The sequence below is a fragment of the Canis lupus genome, chromosome 8 (genome assembly GCF_048164855.1).
Source record: "Canis lupus baileyi chromosome 8, mCanLup2.hap1, whole genome shotgun sequence".
Lineage (NCBI taxonomy): Eukaryota > Metazoa > Chordata > Mammalia > Carnivora > Canidae > Canis > Canis lupus.
In genome coordinates, this window is record NC_132845.1 from 51,881,205 (window position 1) to 51,907,207 (window position 26,003).

General features: G+C 40.0%; 2 protein-coding genes across 8 annotated transcripts in view; one reads left to right on the plus strand and one right to left on the minus strand.

Annotated features, from left to right (window-relative positions):
* The window catches only part of TMC5 (transmembrane channel like 5), a 70,356-nt gene extending 64,871 nt beyond the window's left edge, over positions 1-5,485 (plus strand). For all 5 annotated transcript variants that reach the window (XM_072835951.1, XM_072835949.1, XM_072835950.1 and 2 more), the window contains one exon: positions 624-5,485. In XM_072835951.1, coding sequence (XP_072692052.1) covers positions 624-670 — 47 coding nt within the window. In that variant the 3' untranslated portion in view covers positions 671-5,485. The remainder of the gene's footprint in view (positions 1-623) is intronic.
* Positions 1,172-25,787, minus strand: GDE1 (glycerophosphodiester phosphodiesterase 1). Of its 3 annotated transcripts, none has more exons than XM_072835956.1 (6): positions 25,349-25,787; positions 17,581-17,756; positions 14,253-14,358; positions 11,508-11,600; positions 10,164-10,375; positions 1,172-2,119 (listed from the first exon to the last, which is right to left on the minus strand). In XM_072835956.1, the coding sequence occupies exons 1-6, from the start codon at positions 25,607-25,609 to the stop codon at positions 2,104-2,106; spliced, it is 864 nt and encodes a 287-aa protein (XP_072692057.1). In that variant the 5' UTR covers positions 25,610-25,787; the 3' UTR covers positions 1,172-2,103. The 3 variants fall into 3 exon arrangements, with proteins under 3 accessions (XP_072692057.1, XP_072692058.1, XP_072692056.1); XM_072835957.1 differs by lacking the exon at positions 1,172-2,119 and adding an exon at positions 8,061-8,704 and having other exon boundaries at positions 17,581-17,752; XM_072835955.1 differs by lacking the exon at positions 1,172-2,119 and adding an exon at positions 8,061-8,704.
* Positions 25,788-26,003: the final 216 nt, after the last annotated feature.

Sequence of the window (26,003 nt, forward strand, 5' to 3'; positions counted from 1 at the left end):
TGAAGCTGTTTTTAGCAAAAATTCCAAGAATAATTCTTGCTTTAGGTGTTACCAGAAGCAGAGACTCACAATATGTTACTGGAACCTAGTTTCTTTCTGTTCCATACTTTTCTATGTTAGCTCCTTTCTTGAAAAGGCTCTTCCTAACAACTGCAAGACACTTTTATCAGCCTCTTGTACTTTCTCAGATGGAAGTCTAGTGGGAAAGAATGAGAGGCCCAGAATTCTTGATGTGTTTCATTGGATCTGACTGGGTGATGTGCGCATCTGTGAACCAATTGCCACGGCCATGAAAATGTGATTTCATCGGCCAGATCAGAGATCTGTAGATAGAGGTGCTACAACCAAACAGATCACAGAGACTGAGAATGAGAAAGGGTGGCTTCCCAAGGAAAATCTGGAGCTGAGGTCAGAAGGGAATGAATACTGGGGAGGAAACAAACAAACCCATTCATCTTTTTGGGGTAGCATTTACTGATGACACTCAATGATGGGAGTTCAAGGGGAAAATTGCAGAAACTTAACAGAAGGCAGGAGGTATGAGAAGCCATGGGATCTTGAATTTGATATTTCCCTCACAGACATATAAGAGTGCTAACTTCTCTTTTCTGGGTCCAACCTAGACCTGCGATTTAGGCGCTCAGTTCAAGAAGAGAATCCAAAGGCGTGATGTTTGTTGCAGCAGCCAGACACCAATCAAATGAAAAGATAAAGATGGAGCAGCTTCTTCCGTGACACCTGAACCTTTCTGAGCTTCCCAGGAGGGGAATTCAAGCCATTAGCCAGAGTGGGAAGCTGACCACAATGTATAAACTGAAGAAGATTTGGCCATTGCCTGCTGGTTTTTTATACCTGGATTTTCCAAGGAAAAATATTTGGGATTTTAAAATAAAGACAATTGTAACATTTAAACTGGTTCACAGAAACCCAGAAGAGATAACCTGGGAATTATTTATTGAGTCTTTAAGAGATGTGCATATGAATTGTTGGTCCTTAGAAATCTCTCCTCTCAGACCCGGCAAAGATTTGGAAACTGGTGCTCAAATAGTCCAGCCTGAATAAAATGGGGATCCTTAGGGATGTGAAACCTCTGAATTGGGGAACCTGCTTTGTTCGTGACTTTGAACTGCAAATATCCCACCCCATGTTCCCAACAGAGAAATACAAGAGGTCTTGTTTACAAACTTTATTGCATATCACGTATGAGTCTTTGGGGTTGAACTGGGATGGGTGTGGGTGTGGACTGGGACTCTGCCCCTGTGAGGTTGATACATGAGTCACCATCAAAGCCTTATGTTGAATCAAAGATGAAACCAGTGGTGATGCATGAAGCATGTATGTATATATATGTGTGTGTGGAATGAATATATACCTATGTGTGTATATACACACATATGTACACATACCATTCCTTTAAAAATATTTTACTTATTTAAGTAATCTCTACACCCAGCTTGGGGCTTGAATTCACAACCCTGAAATCAAGAGTGGCATGCTCTTCCGACTGAACCAGGCGGGTGCCCCAACATATAGCATTATTGTGCAGATTTGCTGAATGATTCACAAGGCATGTGATTGTACTTAGAATTGAAGCATCTAGCAGAAAGGTGGAATTGACCAAATTATTTAGGGGAGAAGTCTCCTCTTGAGTAATCACTATGATGAAATATAGTTGGAACTGAATTTTGAAAGCATTTAACATGCATTTGAAACACAAGCATCCAATCAATGCTCAGTCGATTCACATTTTCATTCACTTGTTTGTTCGTTAACTCATTTCATCAAGTAAATTTCATTGTTAATTTCTTCTCTGCTAGTAGTTGCTAGAAGTGTTTATTCATTCATTCAACAAATATGTGCCAAGTAGTTGTGAACAAATCAGTGAACAAGTCAAGACAGAGTCTGTAGAGTCAATGAAGGGAGCCCACTGAATTGATGTTTGAAGTGATTTTTCCCCCCTTTGTGTCATCTTAAAGCTGTCTTGTGCTTCTTTGGCTTCTACACTGAAATATGAACTCCCTCCGAAAGTAGAATTTTTGCCTATTGACCATCTGGTAAGGGCTTATATCTGGAATGCTTCTCCATTTGCCTCCATTGCTTGTGTCAACTTCTGCTTCTCCTGGAGGTGTAAACAAAGGAGAAAGATCTAGTCTGTAGGTCTCACACGCATTTGGATGTGAGGATGCTTTTAAAACTTGGGCTTGGGATGCCTGAGTGGCTCAGCGGTTGAGCGTCTGCCTTCAGCTCAGGGCGTGATCCCAGGATCTGGGATCAAGTCCCACATTGGGCTCCTTTCAGGGAGCCTATCTCTCCCTCTGCCTATGTTTCTGCCTCTCTCTGTGTCTCATGAATAAATAAAAAATATTAAAAAAAAAAACTTGGGCTTGAGGGGCACCTGGGTGGCTTAGTTAAATGTCTGCCTTTGGTTTGGGTTGTGATCCTAGGATCCTGGGATAGAGCCCTACATCAGGCTCCCTGCTCAGTGAGGAGCCTGCTTCTCTGTTCCCTCTGCCCCTCCTCCCTGCTTGTTCTCTCCCTCTCCCGGATAGATGATAAATAGATAGATGATAGATAGATAAAATCTTTAAAGAAACAACAAAAAACTTGGGCTTGAGATAGGGAATGTATTGGCTTGCTAGGACTGCCACAACCAAATACTACAGACAGGCTGGCTTAACACAAATTTTTTCAGATTTCTGGAGGCAGGGAAGTCCATGCTCCTTGTCAGTGTCCACAGTTTTGGTTTCCTTCTGATGCCTCCTTGGCTTGCAGGTGGTTACCTTTACACTGTTCCTCATATACTCTTTCCTCTGCATGGACATCTTTTTTTTTTCTTTCTTTATGTGTCCTTTATGTGTCCAAATTTCTTGTACTTATAAAGATACCAGGCAAATTGAATTAGGTCCCACACTAATGGCTTTAATATAACTTATTCACCTAATTAAAGGCCATATATCCAAATATGGCTACATTTTAAGGTATGAGGGGGTTCAGATTTCCAGTGTATGAATTTGGGGTCAATACAGTTCAGTCCTGTAAATAGGGGTCAACTCTCTTCCAGTCCTCTCACGGCCTCCCATTAGGCATGCCGGCTCACTCAGTGCCGGCTGCACTCAAATTGCAGGGGGAGCTGACCAACAACAGCCAGGCCCAGGACCCAGTCTATACCAACTAAATCAAGCACCTTACTTTTTCTTTAAAGGTCCCCAAATGGTTTCAATGGAAAGCCAGGGCTGAGAAATTGTGAGCCAGGATCTGGAATATCTTATCCATGGTTTCATTTTTTCAAGTTTCAATGACCCATGGTCAACTGCAGTTGGGAAGAAGATGATCCTCCTTCTGACCAGTTGTCAGGAAGTCAAGAGGTCAGTGGTATCCTAATTGTATCCAATTGTCACAGCACCTACGTCCCTCCCCTCATTTCATCTCATCACATAGACATTTCATCACATCACAAGAGGGGTAAATACCAGACAATATTTTGAGAGTGATTACATTCACATAACCAGCATATTGTTGTATAGTGTTGCTATTCTCTTAACTGTGCCTGATTTTTTTTTTATTCATTTATTAATGAGAGAAAGAGAGGCAGAGACACAGGCAGAGGGAGAAGCAGGCTCCATGCAGGGAGCCCGATGTGGGACTCGATCCCAGGACTCCAGGATCATGCCCTGGGCTGAAGGCAGGCGCCAAACCATTGAGCTACCCAGAGATCCCCTGTGCTTGATTTCTAAATTAGTCTTTATCATAAATGTGTATGGTAGGAAAATGGTATACTATGTTTGATACTATCCAGGGCTTCAGGCATCCACCCTGGGATGGGTTAGGGGGAGCTGCTGTACTTCTTCCCAAACTTGCCTGACTATAAAAGCCACTGGACATGCAAATAGCTCAGAATATTGCATTAGGGAGGGGCACCTAGGTAGCAGTCGGTTGGGTGCTTGACTCTTGGTTTCCGCTCAGGTCGTGATCTTGGGTTGTGAGATTGAATCCTGTGTTGGGCTCTGCACTCAGCATGGAGTCTGCTTAAGACTTTGTCTTTCTCTCCCTCTGCTCCTCCCCACCATGCTTGCGTGCTCATGTGCTCTCTCACTTAAATAAATGAATCTTTTTCTTAAAAAAAAGAAGATTGCGTTAGGGAATAGTCTCCATCCTCCTCTTCCAACCCTTATTTTAATTCGTACAAGATGATAAAATGAACATATGCTTTCCAACAGTCACTTGAAAGTTGGATAACCCCTATAGTTTTAAGTATAAAAAAAGGTGTAGACTTTTAAATTTCTGTAGGATCTGATCCTTTAATTGGTTGCTGTGAATGGCCCATTTCATTTTTTGAGGCAATGAGATGATTTTGTTTGAAGTTCAATTACAAAAGGAGCGACTAAAATAGCATATGACTGACATGTTTTTATAATCTTTGAATTAAGGACAGGTGGTAAGGAGTCAGCTCCTGACTCACTACAGTAGCACTTCACAGATACCTCCCTAAATCCTTAAAGTTGGAACTTTTCCGGAACATTTACATATCTGATCAACTGTCAGATGGCCAGAGGAGAGAAGCTCAGGTGTGGAACAGAGGGGCCCTTCTGGCTTGGCCCATGACTGCACCTGCCCCGTACAAGTAACACCTGACCCCTGTGTAGTACTTTGCCCACCTCAATTGCCTGGGTTCTTATTAAAAAGCAGATTCTAATTTACGAGGTCAGGGATGGGGCCTGAGTAGTTTGGTGTTAGAGCACCTTCCACATTTTTAATTTTTATCTTCGTAACAGTATCATATATACTGTTAACACATTTTTCAAATCACTTGCATTTCCTCCCCCCCTCATTGAACCTCATAACATTGCTTTAAGTCAATTAGTACTAATATGATCTCCATTTGATGGATGAAAAATTAGGCACACATAGGTTAAGTGATTTGTCTAAGGTCTCATAGCTAGTTGAAAATTGAGAACTTTGGGTTTTTCTCTGGCTTAGTGTTTCTCAGGCTTGAGCAAGAATCAGAACCACCTGGAGGGCTTGTTGAAACAGATCCTGGGTGTGGACCAGAGTTTCAGGTTCATTAGTTCTGAGACAGGCACCAAGAATCTGCATTTCTAACAAGTTACCCCTTAGAGGCTGATATCGAATAAATGTCTCAAAGGACAGTGTCTTTTCAGAACCATTGTGCCTAGCTGATCTCCAACCCCTTTGTACTATTTGGTAATACTCTGCTAATCAGACTTTAATCAAAATTAGATTTTGAGCATAATTTAGCTTGATAATAGAACATACAAGGTCATCCACACTCAGTGGTTGTGATCGAAGAAACGAACCCACCTTGCAGTATAGTAACTGTCACTCCAAGCTAAAGGTTTGCATGGGTGTTTGGAAAACTTCATTAATTCAGACTTGTTTGTCCCCAAAGCTGTGGTTTATTGTTCTTTTGAAATACTATTCCTACTTTAGGAAATGGTAAGTATAATTTTATTAGAAATTTGCTTCTTTTTTTTTTTTAAACATTTTTTAAAAATTTATTTATTTACGATAGTCACACACACACACAGAGAGAGAGAGAGAGAGAGAGAGGTGCAGAGACATAGGCAGAGGGAGAAGCAGGCTCCATGCACCGGGAGCCCGACGTGGGATTCGATCCCGGGTCTCCAGGATCGCGCCCTGAGTCAAAGGCAGGCGCCAAACCGCTGCGCCACCCAGGGATCCCTAGAAATTTGCTTCTGATAAAAATGGGAGTATTTACGTCTTGGTGAAATTCTTGTCAAAACAGGATTACAGACACTGATCTCCAAATGAGAAAATGAGTATTGTTGTATCAGGAGTGGATTTCTTGTCTTTTGAGGTAGTCTTTTCCTATTACCTGTCGGTGGCATCCTGAGGGCAGAGGGGCAGTTGAATGAACAGCAGAGGGTGGAATTTTTATCTGTATTGACTTTCTTGGAAAGAATGCTGCATGAGGCCAACAGACAGAAGTCATCTGTCAGGACTTCAGATGACCCTCTAATGCTGTGGAATCCTGAATCATTTATCTACAACTCTCACTTCATACTAGGTCTGTACCTCAAGTGTCCTCAAGAAGTTTCCACTTGGCTATCCCAGAATTCAGTCCTTCAACATTTATTGAGCATCTACTATGTGACAGGCAGCATAATAGGTATTGGGAATGATTAAGTTTCTCATTTTAAGAAAAAGATTTATTTATTCATGAGAAACACAGACTGAGAGAGAGGCAGAGGTACAGGCAGAGGGAGAACAGATTCCATGCAGGGAGCCTGATGCGGGACTCGATCCGGGATCCCAGGATCACGATCTGAGTCAAAGGCAGGCTGAGCCATCCAGGCATCCCTAAATGGTTTCTCATTAATGAGTCCTTGCTACGGGTTAGGATAGGGGTGTAGAGTGTGAGTTCTGGAATTGTATCACCTGGCCAAATCCTTACACTATTACTGTTGTGTGACTTTGGGCAAGTTAACTTCCCTGTGCTTTGCTCTCGTTCGCTGTAAAGTGGGATTGTGGGGTGCCTGGGTGGTGCAGTTGATTAAGCATCTGACTCTTGGTTTCAGCTCAGGTCATGATCTTAGGGTGGTGAGATTGAGCCCTGTGTTGGGCTCCGTGCTCAGCTTGGAGACTGCTGGAGATTCCCTCTCCCTGTGTACCCCAGCCCCTAGACTAATAAATAAATCTTTTAAAAAAATACCGTGGGATTGTAATGGTAGCAACCTCCTAGTATTGTTGCAGACACATGGAAAGCATTTGAAAGTGTCTAGTACAAGCTAGGGAATCCATAAATGTTATCAGTAACATTTCACCTTCCTTTTACATGTACTCTTTCACTTAATCAGCCACCCCCTAGGTGGCACCAATTCTGCCCCTATTTTAGAGATGAATTAAAAACCTTGCCCAAGGTCATAGAGCTATTAAGTTGCTAAACATAAAATTGGATTTAGTTTTCCCTGATCCCAAATTCTGCTTCTAATCCCTATACTAGTCTTCAAGTGCTTAATAGTAGTGCTAACACCTTCTTTCTTTGTCCAAATTCCCCAGTGCTTCAAGGACCCACCATCTTGGCGCTGGATCTAAGTCCTTATTGGGCCAGAGTCAAGGGCAATATGGATTTGGGACAAAGGTCAAGAAAGAGAGAACTCTTGGCTCTCAAGAGGTCTTCCCAAAACAGAAGGGATGTTAACTCTGTACTGCTCCCACTTCCCTGCCAAGAGAATCCCTTCCTTGTTGGTTGCTGTGCAGTCTGCTCGCCAAAGCGGGGATTCAATCTGCAGACATGTTTGGTCTTTCTGGTCCCCTCCTCCTCCTGCCATTCTAGTCATAGTGTGGCACTGAAGTACACAGTTTAGGTATTTGTTCCATTCATTGGTAAGTCATTGTCCTGTTGTTAATTTTTAGATTCAGGAAAATTTCTTTGTAAATGTTGATGGAAAATGTCCCAAGCCCCATCTATCATGCCCTTACTGACACTAACTGTGGCAAAACTCAGTATGTTTCTCACTGCCATCTAGCTGTGTGGACTGGTGGTCTGGCTGCTTTGAGTGTGAGGCTGGTGACCTACTGGGGCTCAGGAGGTAAGTCATGACCAAGACTCAGGTCAAGACTACAGTTGGGGCTGAAAGGTGGGAGCAGGGACAGCTACAGGGGACAGATGGCTTTGCAATTTTTTGAAGACTCAATTTCTTTTCTTTTTTTTTTTTAGAGCGAGAACACACATGCAAGTGGGTAGGGGCAGAATATTAAGCAGGCTCCATGCCAATGTATTATGTCACCAGCTATGTCTTTCTGAGAAAGATCTTTTCCTTCCACAGGTTCTAGTTTTCTCATTTGTAAAAGGAGGATAAGCCTAGATGTTCTTGGATGTCTCTTGCAGTTCTATTGGAGTTGCCCCAATGATCTTAACCCTACCCTCTAGTGGTTTGTAGCTATTTCAAGATATCATAAACAATGCCTTGGACTGGTATGAAGACTTACCTACCATTTTCTTTGCCTCTGGTCCCTGGATTGCAGAGAGAAGCTTCCCTAAATTCCTTAGCTCTCAGGACATGATGCTTGGTACACAGTTTTCCCTTAGCGCTCTTTTTAATGACTTTATTAGTACGGTCACAAGTTTGATGTCTCTAGTACATTGATAATGTAGCTGAATACAAATATTTTAAATAAGTATATTACATAAATGTGTCAAGTTTTAAAGTGTCAAGTTTGAATGATCATGCATTTCCCATGCATTTGCATCTGCATCCCCAAATTGTACAACTCAATCTGTGCTATCCTCACTGGGTCTCAGTGTATGCCTCAGCTAGGCTGGGGCAGGAGCTGTTGTGCCTTTTTGCAGACCCGGATTTTCAAGAGCAATGGTGTTGAACTCAGGCATTCCATGGAGCAAGGAAAGCAAAACCAGGTTTTGCTCTGGTTCAGGTAAAAATGCAAATACCAACTATTGCTTGTGTGAGCCACCCGATCCTCCAGGGCTTGGGCTAGCACAAAGGGTATTTGGGTATCCCTGCATGAGGCCAACAGGCAATTTCTGTACCCACGTTTCCTCCCTGGGGGAAAATTCTAGAACTGAGATGCACAGTCTTCCAACATGCTGTCAGTTATATAGCTGGAACCAAGATGGGATTCATAGTAACTTTTTTCATCAAAGGTATTAACAGTCCAACCAACAACCTGAATGCCTTTGGCTGACCACTTCTTCAAGTAGTCCCTAAAGAAAGAGGAAAAGCCAATCCAGTTAGAATAAGGACCAGTTGTTCTAGGAATCTATAATGGTCACTACATATGGTATTCAATGGGTACTAACAGTGCCCCAAAGAGCCTCTTAACTGGCCTCTGCATGCAATCAGAGGGAGTGTTCCAAAACCCAGCACCAGAACCTCCTCCAAATTGTTCCAGCTTACAACACTTCAGTGACTTCTAAAGATATCCTCCACCACCACCACCCCGCCCCCCCCAAAAGTCATATTGGCTGGCTTATCCCCACCTGTTCTTTGGCCTCATCTTATACCACACTCCCCGCTTCCTTTTCGGTGATAGGATATGGATTTTCTTTCAATTCTTTGAAAGATCTAGGCTCCTTCCTGTCCTAACACTTTTGCATGTTTCCTCTTCTACTTGGCTGTCTACCCTCCCACCCCATTCCCCAACTTGTTCTTCTGATCTTAGCTTAGTTGTTATCTCCTTGGGGATGATTCCTCTGATTAGGTCAAATTACACAGTATATGTATATGTACACTGTTCTCTCTACAGAGCATTTATCTTAGTTGTAACTTTATATTTAGATTTTAATTTGATGAGCAAATATCTCTTCTACTTGACTATAAATTCCATGAGGGCAGACCATGGTTTTCTTACCATAACATTTTTCAGCTCCTTAATATACCTTGCAATACTGTAAGCAACAAATATTGACTGACTTGAATGCACACATGCCTGAAAAAAATACGTAACTAACAACTCTAATCAGCTAAAATACACAGCTATAAAACTGCCACAATAAAGGTCAGAGATTGCTAGCGCATTTGGGAATGGAAAGTTTTCTTGGAAGCAATGGAGCAAAGCCTCTAATGTAGAGCAGAGCAGGAAGAGAGGTGGGAGGAATAAGGTAGGCGCTCACAAGATGTTTTCACTGTGACTCTGCTCTGGATCCTATGTTGGTTTTCAACGGAAGCCAATCACAAGGGCATGTATTCTTTCTTTCATCACAGTTTGGCAGGTTTATTTTTTATTTTTTTTTATTTTTTATTTTTTTCCCTAAAAGTGCACTAAAAAGTAAGAATTTTGATTAACTTATTTTGGAAACAGCGAAGTATGCCTGAATTCTTCCCACCTAAGAAGCCAGGAGCACTGTACCTTAATAAAGGCATGAAGGGGGCAGCCCAGATGGCTCAGCGGTTTAGCGCCGCCTTCAGCCCAGGGCCTGATCCTGGGATTGAGTTCCACATCGGGCTCCCTGCATGGAGCCTGCTTTTCCCTCTGCCTGTGTCTCTGCTCTCTCTGTCTCTCATGAATAAATAAATAAAACCTTAAAAAAAAAAAAAAAAAGGCATGGAGGGCTTTGTGGGTAAAAAATTCAATCCAGGCTCTCCACTTTGTTAATTCTTCCTTTCCAAGAAGAACATTTCAGGAAATGTGTCAGGAAAATATAAAAAAACCTTCCAACTTACGGGGATACAAAATCCTTCTGTATGAGGAAAGCTGAAATTCCACACAGGTACCACAAGATATTATGCATGCTCCAATCGAGCAAAATGTCCATTACCACAAACATGGACTGTTTCCAGAAAGTATCATAGCGTGGCTTCCCATCTCCTGTATGGCTAAGGCTCCAAGGTCTATGAGTTAATGCTGTTATTACATTCTGATCTGTTTGTCTCATCTGAAAAGGAATTTTAGAAATTAAAATAAGTATCGTATCTTAAATCCAAACCTCTTATTTTTCTTTAGATTTAGTCAATGTACTTACTCATTCTGATGAAGTGGCCATAATGGTCCCCTGCCTCTCCATGTCTACTAAGTAGACCTAAATCCTTTGAGTAAATAATGTAATGGATGTAAAGCATTTAATATGCAGTATAAATGAGAACACTTCCTTCACGAAATCCTTACCTTTAAAATGAGTAAACTATAATTTCAGGGTCAAATTCTCATGTACAAGAATAAACTTTCAACTGGTTATCAGTTTAAACTTTGGCCAGAGATAAGTATATTAGAACTCTGTGAAGACGGAACCATGATCATCTCCAGATGGGCTGGTTAGCTTTTGATTCTAGAGAAAATGGCTGAGCAAGAGTCGTTGAAGTGGGGAAGTGGGGCAAGAAGGAAGTGAGGAGAGAGAGCAGACAGAGAAGTAGGGGCAGGGGTTAGGGAAGGACAAGGAGAAATAGGAAGATGTGGATGTTTCAGTCTGTGCTCTGTGCTCCTCTGGACAACGTAGCAAACATTTTGAAGGCCTCTGTGGTCCAGTAAGATTGGGAAACATTGATTCAAATGTCCCCCATGACCCTATTCATCTTAATGACAGTTTATATCTGGATAGGTTCCACCCTTACTGTAAAATTTTAAATGTACACTCTGTTGGTCACTGTTGAAGAATGCTATAGAACCAACACATTACCTTGGAAACTGGTAAGTAAAAGAAAAGATTAGCATTTATTTGCTTATCACATAACTAAACAGTAAAAAAAAAATTCTCCATCACGAAGTCATTTTTTTTAAAGGTATAGTCTGTTATTTAGTGAAATGAAGAGCTATATAATTTTTTCTCCTGAAAATGTTTACTAAAGTAATCTGAATGAGCCTGTAAACAATATAAAAGGAGCTTAAAGAGGAATCTTGGTATTTTAAAATAGGGTATGAGTTCATTCTATTTGAATTTTTGTTAAAAGAGGAATTTAACTGAATGAAATTCAGTTCCATTTAACAGGCATCTATCTTATGCTTACCTGGCCCTTTCTGTTATCACCATCAACTAACACAGTATTATGTACAACGCAAATGCTGAATTTTACCTTATAGATAACTTCTGGCAAGAAAGAACAGACGATACTATTATTGTATAGTTGAGGAAACTCCAGATATATTTTCTTTAAAGCATCAGTAGCCTGCAAAGCAGAGAGATTCATGTATTTAAATGTAATAGTCCCAGCCAATAACTATTATATACTAAGTACAACCCTATGGAATAAATCAGAACTTTACTAATATATAAGGATGTTGAAAGGAATATTGGTAGATTCCATTATCCATTGGGATACTTCTTAAATTGACATCTACAGCAGACAGGGAAGAAAGTGGGGGTACTGTTGTTTTACTATTTTGTTGAGAGGCTCAACAAAATACTTTTTGGAATGTATGGCAGGCAGCAGGCCAGTTGAGGCTGGAAGCAAAATTTTAAACTTTTTCCCTATATCCCAGTTTAGCTACTAGGAAAAGTCCTTTTATACCCACAACTCTATCACCCTCTGTCTTTCCTGGCTGAAGCATGAGTCAACCAGCCTGGGAACTACTAAGGGTAGATGTTCTCAGTCCAGGGGACTGAAAGGAAATGGCATTCATCACCAACATGGAGGCAGAAATCATGGGACAAGGGGGGAACTGGGAAGAGCTTCCCAAGGTGAAGAGAAGTTTCTTTCTGTACTAGTCCAGCTAAAGGAATGAAGAAGAAATGATAGAACTAAAATAGTGACATTTTGTAACCTCTTAGTGAATTAACAGATTTGGCCACTGAGCATCAATAGCAGCTAACAACAGAAGTGACTAGGCATTAGGGGGAATGTAATGTCACTATATAATAATTCTTGAAATATCACTAAATTTTGCAAAGTCCCAGATACCTATAACCAAATGTAAGCAACAAAATGCATTCCCAAAAAGAAAGAAGAACATAGAAATTACTCATGTCCTGTTTCCCCTTCACTAATGTGACAGAGCATGGGCTAAAGAGCCAAAGGTGTTTTCTCGCTGTCTGAACTAACATATGCCCTGTATGTGATTCTTCACCCACATTATTTAATTCTTTTAACAACCCCATGGGATCATTTCTTTTATTATTCTCATTTTCCCCATGAGGAAACTGATGCACATCAAGGTTAAGTTTACATTGTACCAAGTGAAAGAGTTTAAAACCATCTGTTGGACGCCAAAGGCCATGATTTTGGCTCCTGTGCTCTACTATCTCCAATTTGCTACACTTGTTCCTTTACACTACCATTTTGGTCACTAAGTTCTAACGTTGCCCAAACTGTCTGTGAGCACCCAACCAGAAAGCTCAAATAGCTGGATTAAAAAAAATTTTTTTTCTTCTTATTCCCCCCTTTATTCTAAGGGAATATGCATGAAGGTCAGTACACTGTGGGTGAAATGTACCTATCAGGGTTCTCAGCATGGGCAATATCATCAACAAAACCTTAAGTGCTCATTAAAAATACATGTTCATTGACCCTAGACATTTTCAGAATTTCTTTTCTTTGTGATATGGCCCAGGAATTCATATTTTTAATAGGTATTCCTGGTGATTCTGATGCAGGCCAACTGGAGAGCCTAGATATATACAACTATGTATCAGAATATCAGGATGTACCAGCTTGATAAATGAGCCAGAGCACCAGTCTCCTTTATTCAGAAATGAGTGTTTACTGTGCTAAAGTTAGAATATATACTTAGGCTCTTATTTCAGGTTTTAACAACTCTATATTCAGGTTAGAATATATACTTAGGCTCATATCCCAGGATGAATAAAACAAACAGACATCAGAATTCTCTACCAGCAGATGGCTTATTACTGATAACAACTTGCAAGGGGGAAAATACTTATAAGTTGTCCAAATGCAGAAAAAAAGTATTTGTACTTGAAAAGCTGATTATAAGTGAACAAATGTAATCTAAACTGTATTTTCCCATTGATTTCCATTGCAACAATATGTTTTTATGAATAAAAGTATATGTTCTAAAATTTAAACAAATTTTATTTTGGAATGCCATATGCATTTGAAGAGATTATAATAATTTATCATAAAAATATAATTACTCAAATCATAGAATAACAAAACTGTACATAAGGGATAGAAATCATACAGGGGGATCCCTGGGTGGCACAGCGGTTTGGCGCCTGCCTTTGGCCCAGGGCGCGATCCTGGAGACCCGGGATCGAATCCCACATCGGGCTCCCGGTGCATGGAGCCTGCTTCTCCCTCTGCCTGTGTCTCTGCTCTCTCTCTCTGTAACTATCATAAATAAATAAAAAATTAAAAAAAAAAAAAAAAAAGAAATCATACAGGGAAGAGAACTCTAAGTAAAAGATAAATATCCTAACAGCTATCAAAAAATCTATATATGGGAGTTCTCTTTAAAGTCAGTATGTTGTCCAATCTGAAACCGCAACTGGTCTTGAGTCTAACTCCTGAATTCTTTCTTACAAGGTTAGTTGAATGGTTTATTCAAGAAATGCCTCTTTATGCCTTATTTAAATATCTTTAGTAAATGCTATTTGTGCAAGTGAGAGAAACCCCACTCTCTATTTTGTATCAGTTGTATGTCAGGAGTTGTTCAAGGGTAGCATCAAAGGTTAAGAGTTCCATAATTTACTATTTCCTAAAAGATGTGGATTTTTGCATTGTAAACTTTAATATTCAAATATAGTTTGTAAAAATAATTTAAGAAGGGTAAGAAGCAAAATCTACAGTTAATTTTGGAAATGACTAGCAATTAAAAAAGATGTCCTTTCAAAAAAGTGAAGACTATGGCATAAACTGTACCATGTTTGCATGGCCCTTGACATCAAAGAAGATTGTGAGGTTATAGTTTAGGCACTCTGCAACGGCTTCTCTCAGGGTAGGGATCTTTTCATCAGGGAAATCATTCCTATAAGAGAGGGGAAAGGAATAATATATTGCAGGGAAAAGAAAAAAATTTAGTGAAACATTTGACAAATGTCTCCCAACCAACAGGAAAGAGTGTTTCTCTAACTTTTCTTTAAGCGTACAGAAGTCTAAGGATAATTTATGTCTTTGAACCAGATTACAGATACCCTTGACCAAAGAACAGTAACAAAAAAAATCACTTAATTTTTAGGAAATCATTAGATTTTTAATATAATTAGTAACTCTACTCACCAAAGGGAAGAGTATAATGCCACCTCTGGAGAACCTGAGACTTAAATTTAAGACTGTAATTGCCCTATAAAACCTTGTGCAGAAAACAAAACAAAACAAAACAAAAAAAAAAACAAAACTTGTGGAGAAATTCCTAGAATACATAAATCTGTTCATTGTGTTGTGCACTTAAGTACAATTGTTCAAAACAAATAATTGTCTATACATAATTTTCTGATAAAGAAAAGGATAGTTAAGTGCCTGATATATAATTAGCTTTTTTTCACTTTACATGATTTAACTTATGCTTATCCAACTATTTAATTTCAAGTGTAATATCTTGGTTAAAAAGAAAAAGATAAAGATAACTTAAATACTACAGGCAATTTTGCCAGCCATTCTATTCAATGCCTATTCCCTGGGAGTGAGAGATGAGACATGCCTTTGCTATTCCCTTGGCCAGTTTTAGTTTCCATACTCTCCTCTCAGGATGAGCATCTCACCATAGTGAGGGTAATTCTAGAGAAAATACCTATTTTTCCTACAACATGGTCCATAAACACAGCCAATGACTTCACCTGGTGTTTAAACAAAGAGATGGCAGCGAGTTCCAATTGTACGATAAAGACTGGCTGTGTTAAAGACATTAAGATGGTATATTGACACCAATATTGCACCTTTTTTTTTTGAAATTAGAAAGGTGTTTAATTAGTTCTTAATGTGTATTTTCCAATATAGATTAGAAGTAGTAAAACAAACAACAACAAAACCTATGTAGAATGACATAGTGTAATATAGTAATGGAGTAGTTACCTAGAAGATATTTCTCATTTGATTTCCCTTCCCTGTCTAGAGGATTTTTATGTGTTTAAAATTTTTCACATACTCTTTTCTTTAAGATCCACTGTACTAGGGCAGCCTGGGTGGCTCAGCAGTTTAGTGCCGCCTTCTGCCCAGGGTGTGATCCTGGGGACCTGGGATCAAGTCCCACCTCGGACTCCCTGCATGGAGCCTGCTCCTCCCTCTGCCTGTGTCTGTGCCTCTCTCTCTCTCTCTGTGTCTCTCATGAATAAATAAATAAAGTATTAAAAAGAAAAAAAAAAGATCCACTGGACTATAAGGAAAAGTGAATTTTTTTTAAGGCATACTGATGAGTGAATGAATAATTGTTTTTTTTTTTTTTTTAAAGATTTCAGACATTGAACAGAACTCAGGGTTTGGATTTTATTTAAGGGTAGCAGTTTATATGATAGATGCCAACATTTTCAGTGGTTTCTCTCCTCCATGGATTTCCAGGATTATTACAGGTAATTTTTGAGGAGTCTGGCTAAAAGTTTATCAATTTTATTTATCTTTTCAAAGAATCACATCTTGGTTTCATTTATTTTTTTTTTTATTGACCTTTTCTATTGTCTTTTTAGTCTCTTGTTCATTTATTTTTGCTTCGATCTTTATTATTTCCTTCCTTTTACTCACCTTGGGCTTTGTTCTTCTTTTCCTAGTTCCTTTGGTTGTAAGTAAGGTCTGATTGAGATTTTTCCTATTCCTTGAGGTAGGCCTGTATTGCTATGAATTCCCTCTTAGAACTGCTTTTGTTGTATCCCAAAGATTTTGGACTATTGTGTTTTCATCTGTCTCCATATATATTTTTTTAATTTCTTCTTTGATTTCTTTGTTGACTCATTGGTTGTTTAGTAGCATGTCATTTAGCCTCCACATGCTTGTGTTTTTTCCAGCTTTTTCCTGTGATTGATTTCTAGTTTCATACTGTTGTGGTCAGAAAAGATGCATGATATGATTTTAGTCTTCTTAAACTTACTGAGACTTGTTTTGTGGCCTAACATGTGATCTATCCTGGAGAATGCTCCATGTGCAATTGAAAGAATATATACTCTATTGTTTTTGGATATTATGTTCTACGTATATCTGTTATGTCCATCTGATCTAATGTGTCGTTCAAAGACCAAGAGAGTTTCATTACTGATTTTCTGCCTGGATGATCTATCCACAGTATCATGCCTTCTTAAAGGATTTTAAGAATGGTGATGACCCTGAGCATTTTTTGCTTTAATTGCTGACTTGGAAGCTGACCTCTTGTTAGCTGCAATGTCACTGTAATACTAAGATCAGCCTTTCCCTCACAGATACCAAACAATGAACTATGATGATTGTAAAGAGCAATTCCAGCAGCCTGCACTCAGAACTTTCAAGTGTTACCAATACTTTTTCTAGATTAAAGTATAATTTCCTTTGGTTGACTTTTCTGTCAGATCCTAGGAAAATAAAATCTGAATAATCTTTTAGGGAGTACTATAATGTAATCACTAGGCTGAAAATTTAATACTCAAGGAATACTGACCATTCTCCAGAGAAGTGATACAACATGACTAACAGTGAGCACATGTTTTTCAGTATTACAAAGAGGAGAGGGATTTAGATAACCACATTCCAAAGTATATTACCCAGTATACTCATTCTAACGTGTTTATAGTTGTTAATGGTGGGAATGGTGAGGGTTCTGTACTCATATATGTTTGACAAACATTAAAGGTAATAACTGATTGATATGGACCATTTATCCCTAAAAGAAACATCTAGAATATAGTACTTGATCTCAGCTAATCCGAGAACCCTTTTCTTGTGGAATATCTTATAGAATTAGTTCTGATATACATATATATAAAATTTATTTAGATGATAACACAAAGTAATTGTTTAATGTTACTAATGTTAGTGACCAGACAGAGTATTGTCTTGAGAATAATTCCCAGACCAAATCTGGATGTTTTTCCAGAAAAACATCCATGCCATATTTCTGTTGTTCCTGGCACCCTGCTCATTACCTGGGAAACCTGTATTCAGTTCAAAACAGAATACAACAAAACAATTCTCCTGGAGCAGAAGATGCCAGTGTCTTTAGCAGGTGCCAGTATCTTTATGTGATCCCCAACAAAAGCTGAAAGGTATATTTAAGTGACAAGGAACTACTTACCTTAACCTGTGATTTGCTGCAGGATTAAGCTTCCTAATTTGTTCAAATGTCAAATCACACAATCGACCAGTGCCATCAGTCGTCCTGTCGACTGTGTTATCATGCATTAGGACAGGAATCCCATCAGAAGTAAACTCAATGTCCAACTCCACACCTGTTGCTCCATTCTTAGCTGCCTTAACAAAAACATCAACAATATTAATGGCAAGTGGCCACAGATACCACTTTACAATTTAAATGATCAAGATAACCAACACATAGCTTCTCTTACTGATTCCTTCTCCTTCCTGTACCAAATAATAACTCACTCAGTTTCTACTTTTCCTATTGATAAACTTCAACTTGCACACTCAAACACTTCCAATTCCCCACTCTTCCCATTCTCACAGTAGTAGATGGGGGAAGTTTCTGGAACTTAAGTTTTCTCTGGTTGCTTTAACCTCATGGGCTATTAATGGCTCACAATTACAAATATTTAGACAAATTCCACTGTTCACCTCCACTCTGCTTGGTACAGCATCTCTGGTAAGTCCCCTGTGTTTGCTGATTAGCTGTATATTGCACTACTTTGGCATAAACAAGAGGAGTCAGGTTTTTGTTGGTTTAACATTACACTCCGTAGCAAAACACCAAGCCTGCTTCTAGGGGACACTACACTTTGTTTATGTAAGCAGCACTGGCTGTTGGCCAGCAAGCTGGTAAGCAAGATAAGGTTTACTAGAATTTATCTGAAAAGAGAGCTTAAGTATGTTTCTCTGAGATACACTACCCAGCGTTTGCTTCCTTGCCTTCTCTGTCACAATGAAGACCTGAAATACTCATTATGATCAAGATTTTAAATTAAAAAAAATTTTAAATTATGCAAATACACAGCAGTATACAGCAAAAAAGACTTAACAGATGTTAATATTTTGCCACATTTACTTCAATTTCTTGCTGACCTGAAACAGTAGTCACTATATACTGAGCTTTTTCTATATGGTCTCATGCATTATTCTAAATGCTTTAAATGTATCAACTCATTTAATTTTCACCACCCTTGGGTAGTACCAAGATTCTCATTTTCAAATGAGGAAATAGAGAAATTAAGAAACTTGCTCTAGGGTGTACAAACTGTAACATGGTAGAGGCGGCATTTTTTTTTTTTAGAGGCTGCATTCTTAAGCACTATGTTTACTACTGACACTACGGATATAGTGAAATTTCTCCCCCTTCCTTTCCAGCTTAAAGTTGATGTGCATCATTCCTCTGTAATTCTCTTACAGGCTTAAGTACCCAGAAACTACATGCAACTCTGTACTAGTGCACAGAAAGCATTCAATAATTGTTAGCCATTGTTATTTATTGTGTTCTTTTTAACACATTTTAAATTTTAATACAGTTGAATTTATCAATCATGTCCTTTATGGGCACAGATTATTCTATTTTATTTTTTAAGATTTTATTTATTTATGCATGAGAGACACAGAGAGAGAGAGAGAGAGAGAGAGAGAGAGAGGCAGAGACACAGGCAGAGGGAGAAGCAGGCTCCATGCAAGGAGCCTGATGTGGGACTCGATCCCAGGACTCCAGGATCACATCCTGGGCCGAAGGTAGGCGCTACACTGCGGAGCCACCCAGGGATTCCCAGATTATTCTATTTTATTTAAATTCTTTCCTACCCCCATTTATAAAAATATAATACAACTCTATTTTTTTAAAGGATTTAATTTATTTTATTCATGAGAGACAGAGAGAGAGAGAGAGAGAGAGAGAGAGGCAGGCAGAGACACAGGCAGAGGGAGAAGCAGGTTCCTGCAGGGAGCCCAATGTGGGACTCAATCCTATGACCTCAGGATCATGACCAGATCTGGAGGCAGATACTCAACCACTGAGCCACCCAGGTGTCCCAATACAACTCTATTTTCTTCCAAGCTTTAGAGCTTTTTTGATTTTCACATTATGACCAAGATTTTCCCCTCTAAAAAAAAAATCCCAATTCTATCACTAACTGGCTGTGTCATCTAGTTATTTACCATACTCCAGACTCAGTTTCATCTTTTTTTTTAAAATATGTATTTATTTATTCATGTGAGAGAGGGAGAGAGAGAGAGAGAGACACGCAGAGACATAGGCAGAGGGAGAAGTTTCATCATTTTTAAGATGATACTTCTCAGGGCATCTGGGTGGCTCAGTCAGTTAAGGGACTCTTGATTTTGGCTCAGGTCATGATCTTGAAGTCGTGGGATGGAGCTCTGCATAAGGCTCTGCCCTTAGAGTGGGGTCTGCTTGAGATTCTCTCTCTCCCTCTGCCCTTTCCCCAACTTGCATGGACAGACGCATGCTCTCTCTCTCAATAAAATCTTAAAAAACAAAAAAGATACTTCTCTAATGATCTTAAGAGATGTGAGGATTCATAAATTATGCATGTAAATTACCAAGCTTGATGACTGCCTCAAGGTTGGCACTCAACATAAACTATTATGATTTTTTTTTCAAATATTTTATTTATTTATTCATGAGACACACAAAGAGAGGCAGAGACACAGGCAGAGGGAGAAGCAGGCTCCATGCAGGGAGCCCGATGTGGGACTCCATCCCGGGTCTTCAGGATCACACTCTGGGCCGAAGGCAGGTGCTCAACTGCTGAGCCACCCAAGCATCCCAACTATTATAATTAAAAAGAAAAACATCTCAGTGAAAAAACCATTACAATGTAGTGCTCACATCTTATACTGGTTAAAAGGTATATCTTTTTTTATAAGATTAAGATATCTTCTCTAAGTTAAAGACAGAAGAATGCACTGTTAAATCATCATGGGTTTTATCATTTAAGACATAAAACAACATCACACTTTCAGTATTCACAGTGCATCTCTCTCACTGTAACACAAATGTTATCCTTATTCCTTGATGCCAGCACTGTAAGTAGGTCAATTATTTTTGTACTTATTAGGGACATCTCTATTTGGTTAAACATAAAAAATAACAATGGTGAGACACTGAATTTTAGGAAGATTAATTAGTGAGTTCATTTATTTGTTTTTTTCTGAATAGTTTATTAAGGCCCAAAACAAAAGCTTCTAATGACTGCACTCAGCTTTATCAAACTTTCATGTTATTCCAGGTATAGAGGCAAAAAGATAAACTCCTGTTTTAAATTCACATATTAGTATACAATTCACACTCATCTTTTCACTTAGAGAAATTCCTTATAAGAGTATTTTTTCTTCAAATTTCACATAAACTGGCTTACAAAAATACTGCAATTTTATTAAAATTTTATTTAAAATGAAAAAACTTATTTAAAAACTATACTGATAGTTTAATAATAGAATAGCACAATGTAGTTCAATGGTTGTCCTGAGGCAGAAGTGTGAGTTGGGAGTTAACTCCATTGAGCACAAAGGAACTTTCTGGGGTAATGGAAATGCATTAAGGTGGTAGTTAGCCAGGTGTATATATTCATCAAAACTCATCAAACAGGGATGTCTGGGTGGCTCAGCCCTTGAGCGGGCTCAGGGCATGATCCTGGAGTACTAGGATCAAGTCCCACATCAGGCTCCCTGCATGGAGCCTGCTTCTCCCTCTGCCTGTGTCTCTCGTGAAAAAAGATAATCTTAAAAACAAAACAAAATTCATCAAACTGTACACTGAAAATGTCTGTTATTAATGTAACTTACACTTTGATAACATTGATTTAAAAAGTATTGGTTTAACTACTTCATTATATTTATATGATTTTTTATTTTATTTATTTTTTAAAAAAGATTATATATATAAAACTATTGCTGGATTGAACGAATGAATAACTGAGTTTAACCTTTTCAGGAATTGCCACTGTTTTTCCCACCAGCAGTGTAGGAAGTTTCCAATTTCTCCACATCCTCGTCAATACCTGTTACTGTCTTTATTTTGTGTTGGTTTGATTTCCATTTCCCTGATGACTGATAATGATAAGTATCTTTTCTCATGCTTTATTGGCTATTAGTACATCACAATCTTTCCAACAAATACTTATTGAGTGCCTATTAGATATGAGGCACACTGTTCTAAGCAGTGAGGAGAGAATGGTGAACAAGAAAGAAAAGGATCACAGATCTTACATTTCAGTAGGGAAAAACAGATTACAAATATGTTACATGTAAATGATGATAGTGATAAATGTTTTGAAAAAGAAAACAGAGGGTAATATGAAGGTTAAGGCAAGGCAGTCAAGGAAGGGCTCCCTAAGAATATGACATCTGAGCTGAGACCTCAATGATCAGAGGGAGCTAACCATATGAAGATTCAGGGGAAGAGTTTTCTGAGCAGAAGAAACAGCAAGTACACAGTACAAGACCACACAAAGACCACAATGTAGGATGGAGGCACAAACTGTTGACTGTCCACTCAAATCTATTTCCTTTCTTCTTCCCCGCTGGTAGAGACCTATTTTTGCCCCATTGATTAGAGTAAGCGAACTATTTTCAAACCCTCTCTCTGTGTGTAACGGAGACTTCTGGGAAAAGCATATGGATGAGGGAATGAGATTGGATGGTGGTGTTTAAGAATGTGATGTCTGGGGCTGCATTGGCCAGCTGGCAACTACAACAAAGGCTAGCATAAATACGCTGCAGGTGGCAGAGCAGATTGAGCCACAGAACCTGAGTCCTCCATGATTATAAACTGAACAGCTAAATAAACCATTGTGGAAGTCACCTCTCTCCCATACTCTTGTTATGTGAGATAGTAAGCCCCCTTACATATTTGAAGTTTGAGTCTCTATTACATGAAGCCAAAAGCATCCTAACAAACACCCAGGGTGGTTGAAATGGGAGCAGGGGTTTTGAGAAAGGTATAAGATAAAAAATGTCTGGATTTTATTTAATTCCAATAGAGAACCACTGGAGGATTTTAAACAAGGCAGTATATAATCTGATTTATACTTTTAAAGCTGCACTCTGGCTCCTGTGTGGAGGATGGACTGTGGGTATAATTTAATTCCTCTGTCACTGTTAATAATCATGTATGTTTTTGGAATACATCGATTTCATCTCTTTCAAGTTTCTCCTTCTGTATCTATTGTATAATCTATTAGAAATTCTACCATTCTCAGAATGTCTTTCCTGATTTTTTACATAGTAAAATATTTAAGAATATAAATTATGAGCTGCATACATACAAAGGGAGGAAAACAGGACCAAAAACATACTTTGATGGAAATAAACTACATATTCCTTTTGAAGTCAAGAAGGAGGATGTGACCTTGTCTTCTACAGTTTGTATTCAACAGCTAAATTCTGTTACAGCTAAAAAGTTCATCCATAATGATTTTATAGGTGAATAAGAAGAATTATCATAATTCACTTCGTCTTAAGACCATGAACTTGGCATAGTTTTTATCATTATTACATATATTAAAGACATGCACAACCTAAACATACAAGACATGAATGGAAATTAGCTTTAATTCCCTTGCAACACAACAGGATATGAAACACTCTATGTGTATGTGTAGCTCATGTACATACTTCCTCATTTAGTATGATTTATATGTAGTTAATGATGTTCCTGGTCAAACCTGATCATTGATAAATACTTAGGAATGTCTTTTGTGTTTAATTAACATGGAGTTATACTTTAAGGCAATTTACATAAAGGTAATTTGAAATGGAAGCCAGTGACAATTATGTACTTTTCCCCCTATAATATAATCTTTCTTTTCGTGACAATTCTTCTGTGTAGCTATGTTACTTCACTTGACCTCAGTTTAAGTTAGAACGTAAAATACATTCTTTAATATCTTTATAGTTCTATTTATTTTTTAAGATTTTATTTTCAGGTAATCAAGATTTTATTTTCAGGTAATCTCTACATCCATCATGGGGCTTGAACTCATGACCCTGAGAACAAGAGTGGCATGCTCTTCCAATTGAGCCAGCTAGGCACTCTTCCCCTTGGTCTATTGTGACAGAAGGGAGACAGAGCAACTTTTCTAGCTTTCTATTTAAAAATAAAGATATTGGATCACCTGGCTGGTGGGCTTGCTCACTTCCTCAAATAAATAAATCTTTAAAAATAAAAAGAAAGAAGTCTAACTTGGTTTGCAAACACAGAATCAGCTATCCTTCACAAGCTTCTTTTTTTTAAGATTTTATGTATTTATTCATGAGAGACACACAGAGAGAGAAGCAGAGACAGAGGCAGAGGGAGAAGCAGGCTCCATGCAGGGAGCCCGATATGGGACTCAATCCTAGGTCTCTCTCCAGGATCACGCCCTGGGCCGAAGGCAGGCGCTAAACCGCTGAGCCACCCAGGGATCCCATATCCTCCACAAATTAAAAGCTGCCTTCCTGACTCCTTGCCTTCTTCAGACTTCATTTTTTTTTACCGTTAGACTGAGATGATTTTAAAAATGAAGCCATCTTTAGATTATTGGCCTAAAGATCTTACATTTGTGGAGGTCTTCTCACGGGCTAAGCACTTTCTGTGGACTACCTCATTGAATCACAATCTATTAGGTGGGTACCAGTATTATCCCCATTTTATAGATAGGGAAACTGAGGTCAGGGTGGGGGAGAGTGAAGAGAAGTCTAGACTGCCTTCCTTTCCCACCCTACTCAGAACTCTGACTGGGACACAGAGATCTTAAGTAACTTGCTCATTATGTAATACTGTCTGTCCCTAGCTGGACAAGAAGTTCAAAGTTTTTACGTCCTGGAACACAGCCTAATCTCTGACAATGAGCCCTGGGGCTCGGAATCCTGAATTCTAAGAGTTGTGTGTATCTGAGTCAGTTTTCCTACCCATTCCATGTTAAAATAACGTCTCAAAGATATGTGAGGGTCAGATGTACTTCCACAGATGCAAAAGTGCATATAAAGCTGAAAATCCCTCATCCGACACCAACTATCATTATTATGAAGTCAGGAAAGACTGCCAGGAGCTTGGAAGGAGCAAGAGTCTTAGGACAGCCTTGTGAAAAAGAGAAGCAGAAATTGTTCGGGAGTCTAGCTGCCAGGGTTGTTTGGTATGAACTGTGTGTTTGGAGAAAAAGGTGATAAGAGGATGACTTGGATAATTTGGAGGACAAGCCAAGCCATCTCCTGTGAATGCGATGCGTTTAAAATAGAATCAACCACCACAGCGACCGTACCTTAACCTGGGCCACATCTCCTGCTCCATTTGCCAGTCTTTGTTCTGTTCCTTGAAGTCAGTCTGAATAGTGTCTGTTACCTGAACATTCCAACATTATTCCCACCTCTGGACTTTTGCACCTGCTATTCCCTTTTCCCGGAGACACCTTTCTTCCAAATCCAAGGCTCATAATCTCAGTTTCAGTCCAGGTCACGTCTTGCGAGGGGACTTCTCTATCTACAATGGTCTAGAATAGCCTATCTAGAATAGTCTTAGTCCTCCTCCTCCTCCCAGTCATTCCTTATCCCGTTACCCCTTTTCTTCATTACACTTTTTCGCTCTCTTAAAAGTCATCTCATTCATGCGTTTCCTTGTTGAAGGCCGATTTCCCACATTCCAATCAACGCACGCTTTCGCAGGGACCCTTCTTCCCGTCTGTACCCTCCGCGCCTGGCATAGGGCAAATATGTAGCTATTCGCGGTGATCTAGAAATGAGTTGGGAGATTTCGGACTTCGGAGGGACCGAGGGCCAGCCACTTGGGGACGAGTGGGACCTGGGAAGGCTAACATGAGAATACGGGGGAACCTTCGGAGGGCCCAGCAAGGACCCTCGGAAGGTCCCACCTCCCTCCAGGGGGCGCGGAGGGGCGCGAGGCGTGGGGGGCTCACCTGCCGAATGGCCGCCAGCGTGTTCTCGGGCGCGTCGTGGCTGCCGCCGCGGTGGGCGATGGCGGAAACCCGGTCCCGCGGCTTGAGCACCTGCAGGGCCCTGCGGGAGGGCACGGGCTCAAAGCTGAAGAGGCGCAGCAAGAGGTAGAGGCTGCCGGTGAAGAGGCAGGCATTGAAGGGACTACGCGTCACCAGCAGCAGCAGCAGCAGCAGGAAGGAGAAGGGGCCCAGGAGGCCTCCCTGTTCCTCCCACAGCCACATGCCGGCGCCCGCACCGGCACGGATGGGAGTCCCGGGCCCGCCGGGCTCCCCGGACAAGAGAGCGAGGAGCTGGGGCGAAAGCCCACGACACCCGCCACAGAGGTAGCCCTCTTAGGGGACCAGCGCCGCACAATGGCGGCGGCGGCCGCATCCGGAGAGGGAGCCCGCCGTCCAGCCAATCAGGGCCGGGGATCTGCAGAGCTCGGGGGGCGGGGGGGGGCGGGGAGGGCGGGGCCGCTGCCATGGCAACGGAGGGGGGCCCAGGCGCTAGGCTCACGTTCCAAAATAGCTTGGGATTATTCTGGGGTCGGGACTTCAACCAAGATTTTTCAGACTCCAGAAAGGAGGGTGGAACACAAGAGCGGTCGCAGGGTTGTAGGGCTGGAAGGGGATC

Bases quoted from the DNA above. Each gene is read 5' to 3' on its own strand.
- GDE1 (XM_072835955.1), bottom strand. From the start codon at position 25,609: ATGTGGCTGTGGGAGGAACAGGGAGGCCTCCTGGGCCCCTTCTCCTTC. The intron at 14,359-17,580 runs GTAAGTAGTTCC...CCTCTCTTATAG, and splicing joins GCAGCAAATCACAGGTTAAG to GAATGATTTCCCTGATGAAA. The intron at 10,376-11,507 runs GTAAAATTCAGC...ATTCCTTTTCAG, and splicing joins TGCCAGAAGTTATCTATAAG to ATGAGACAAACAGATCAGAA.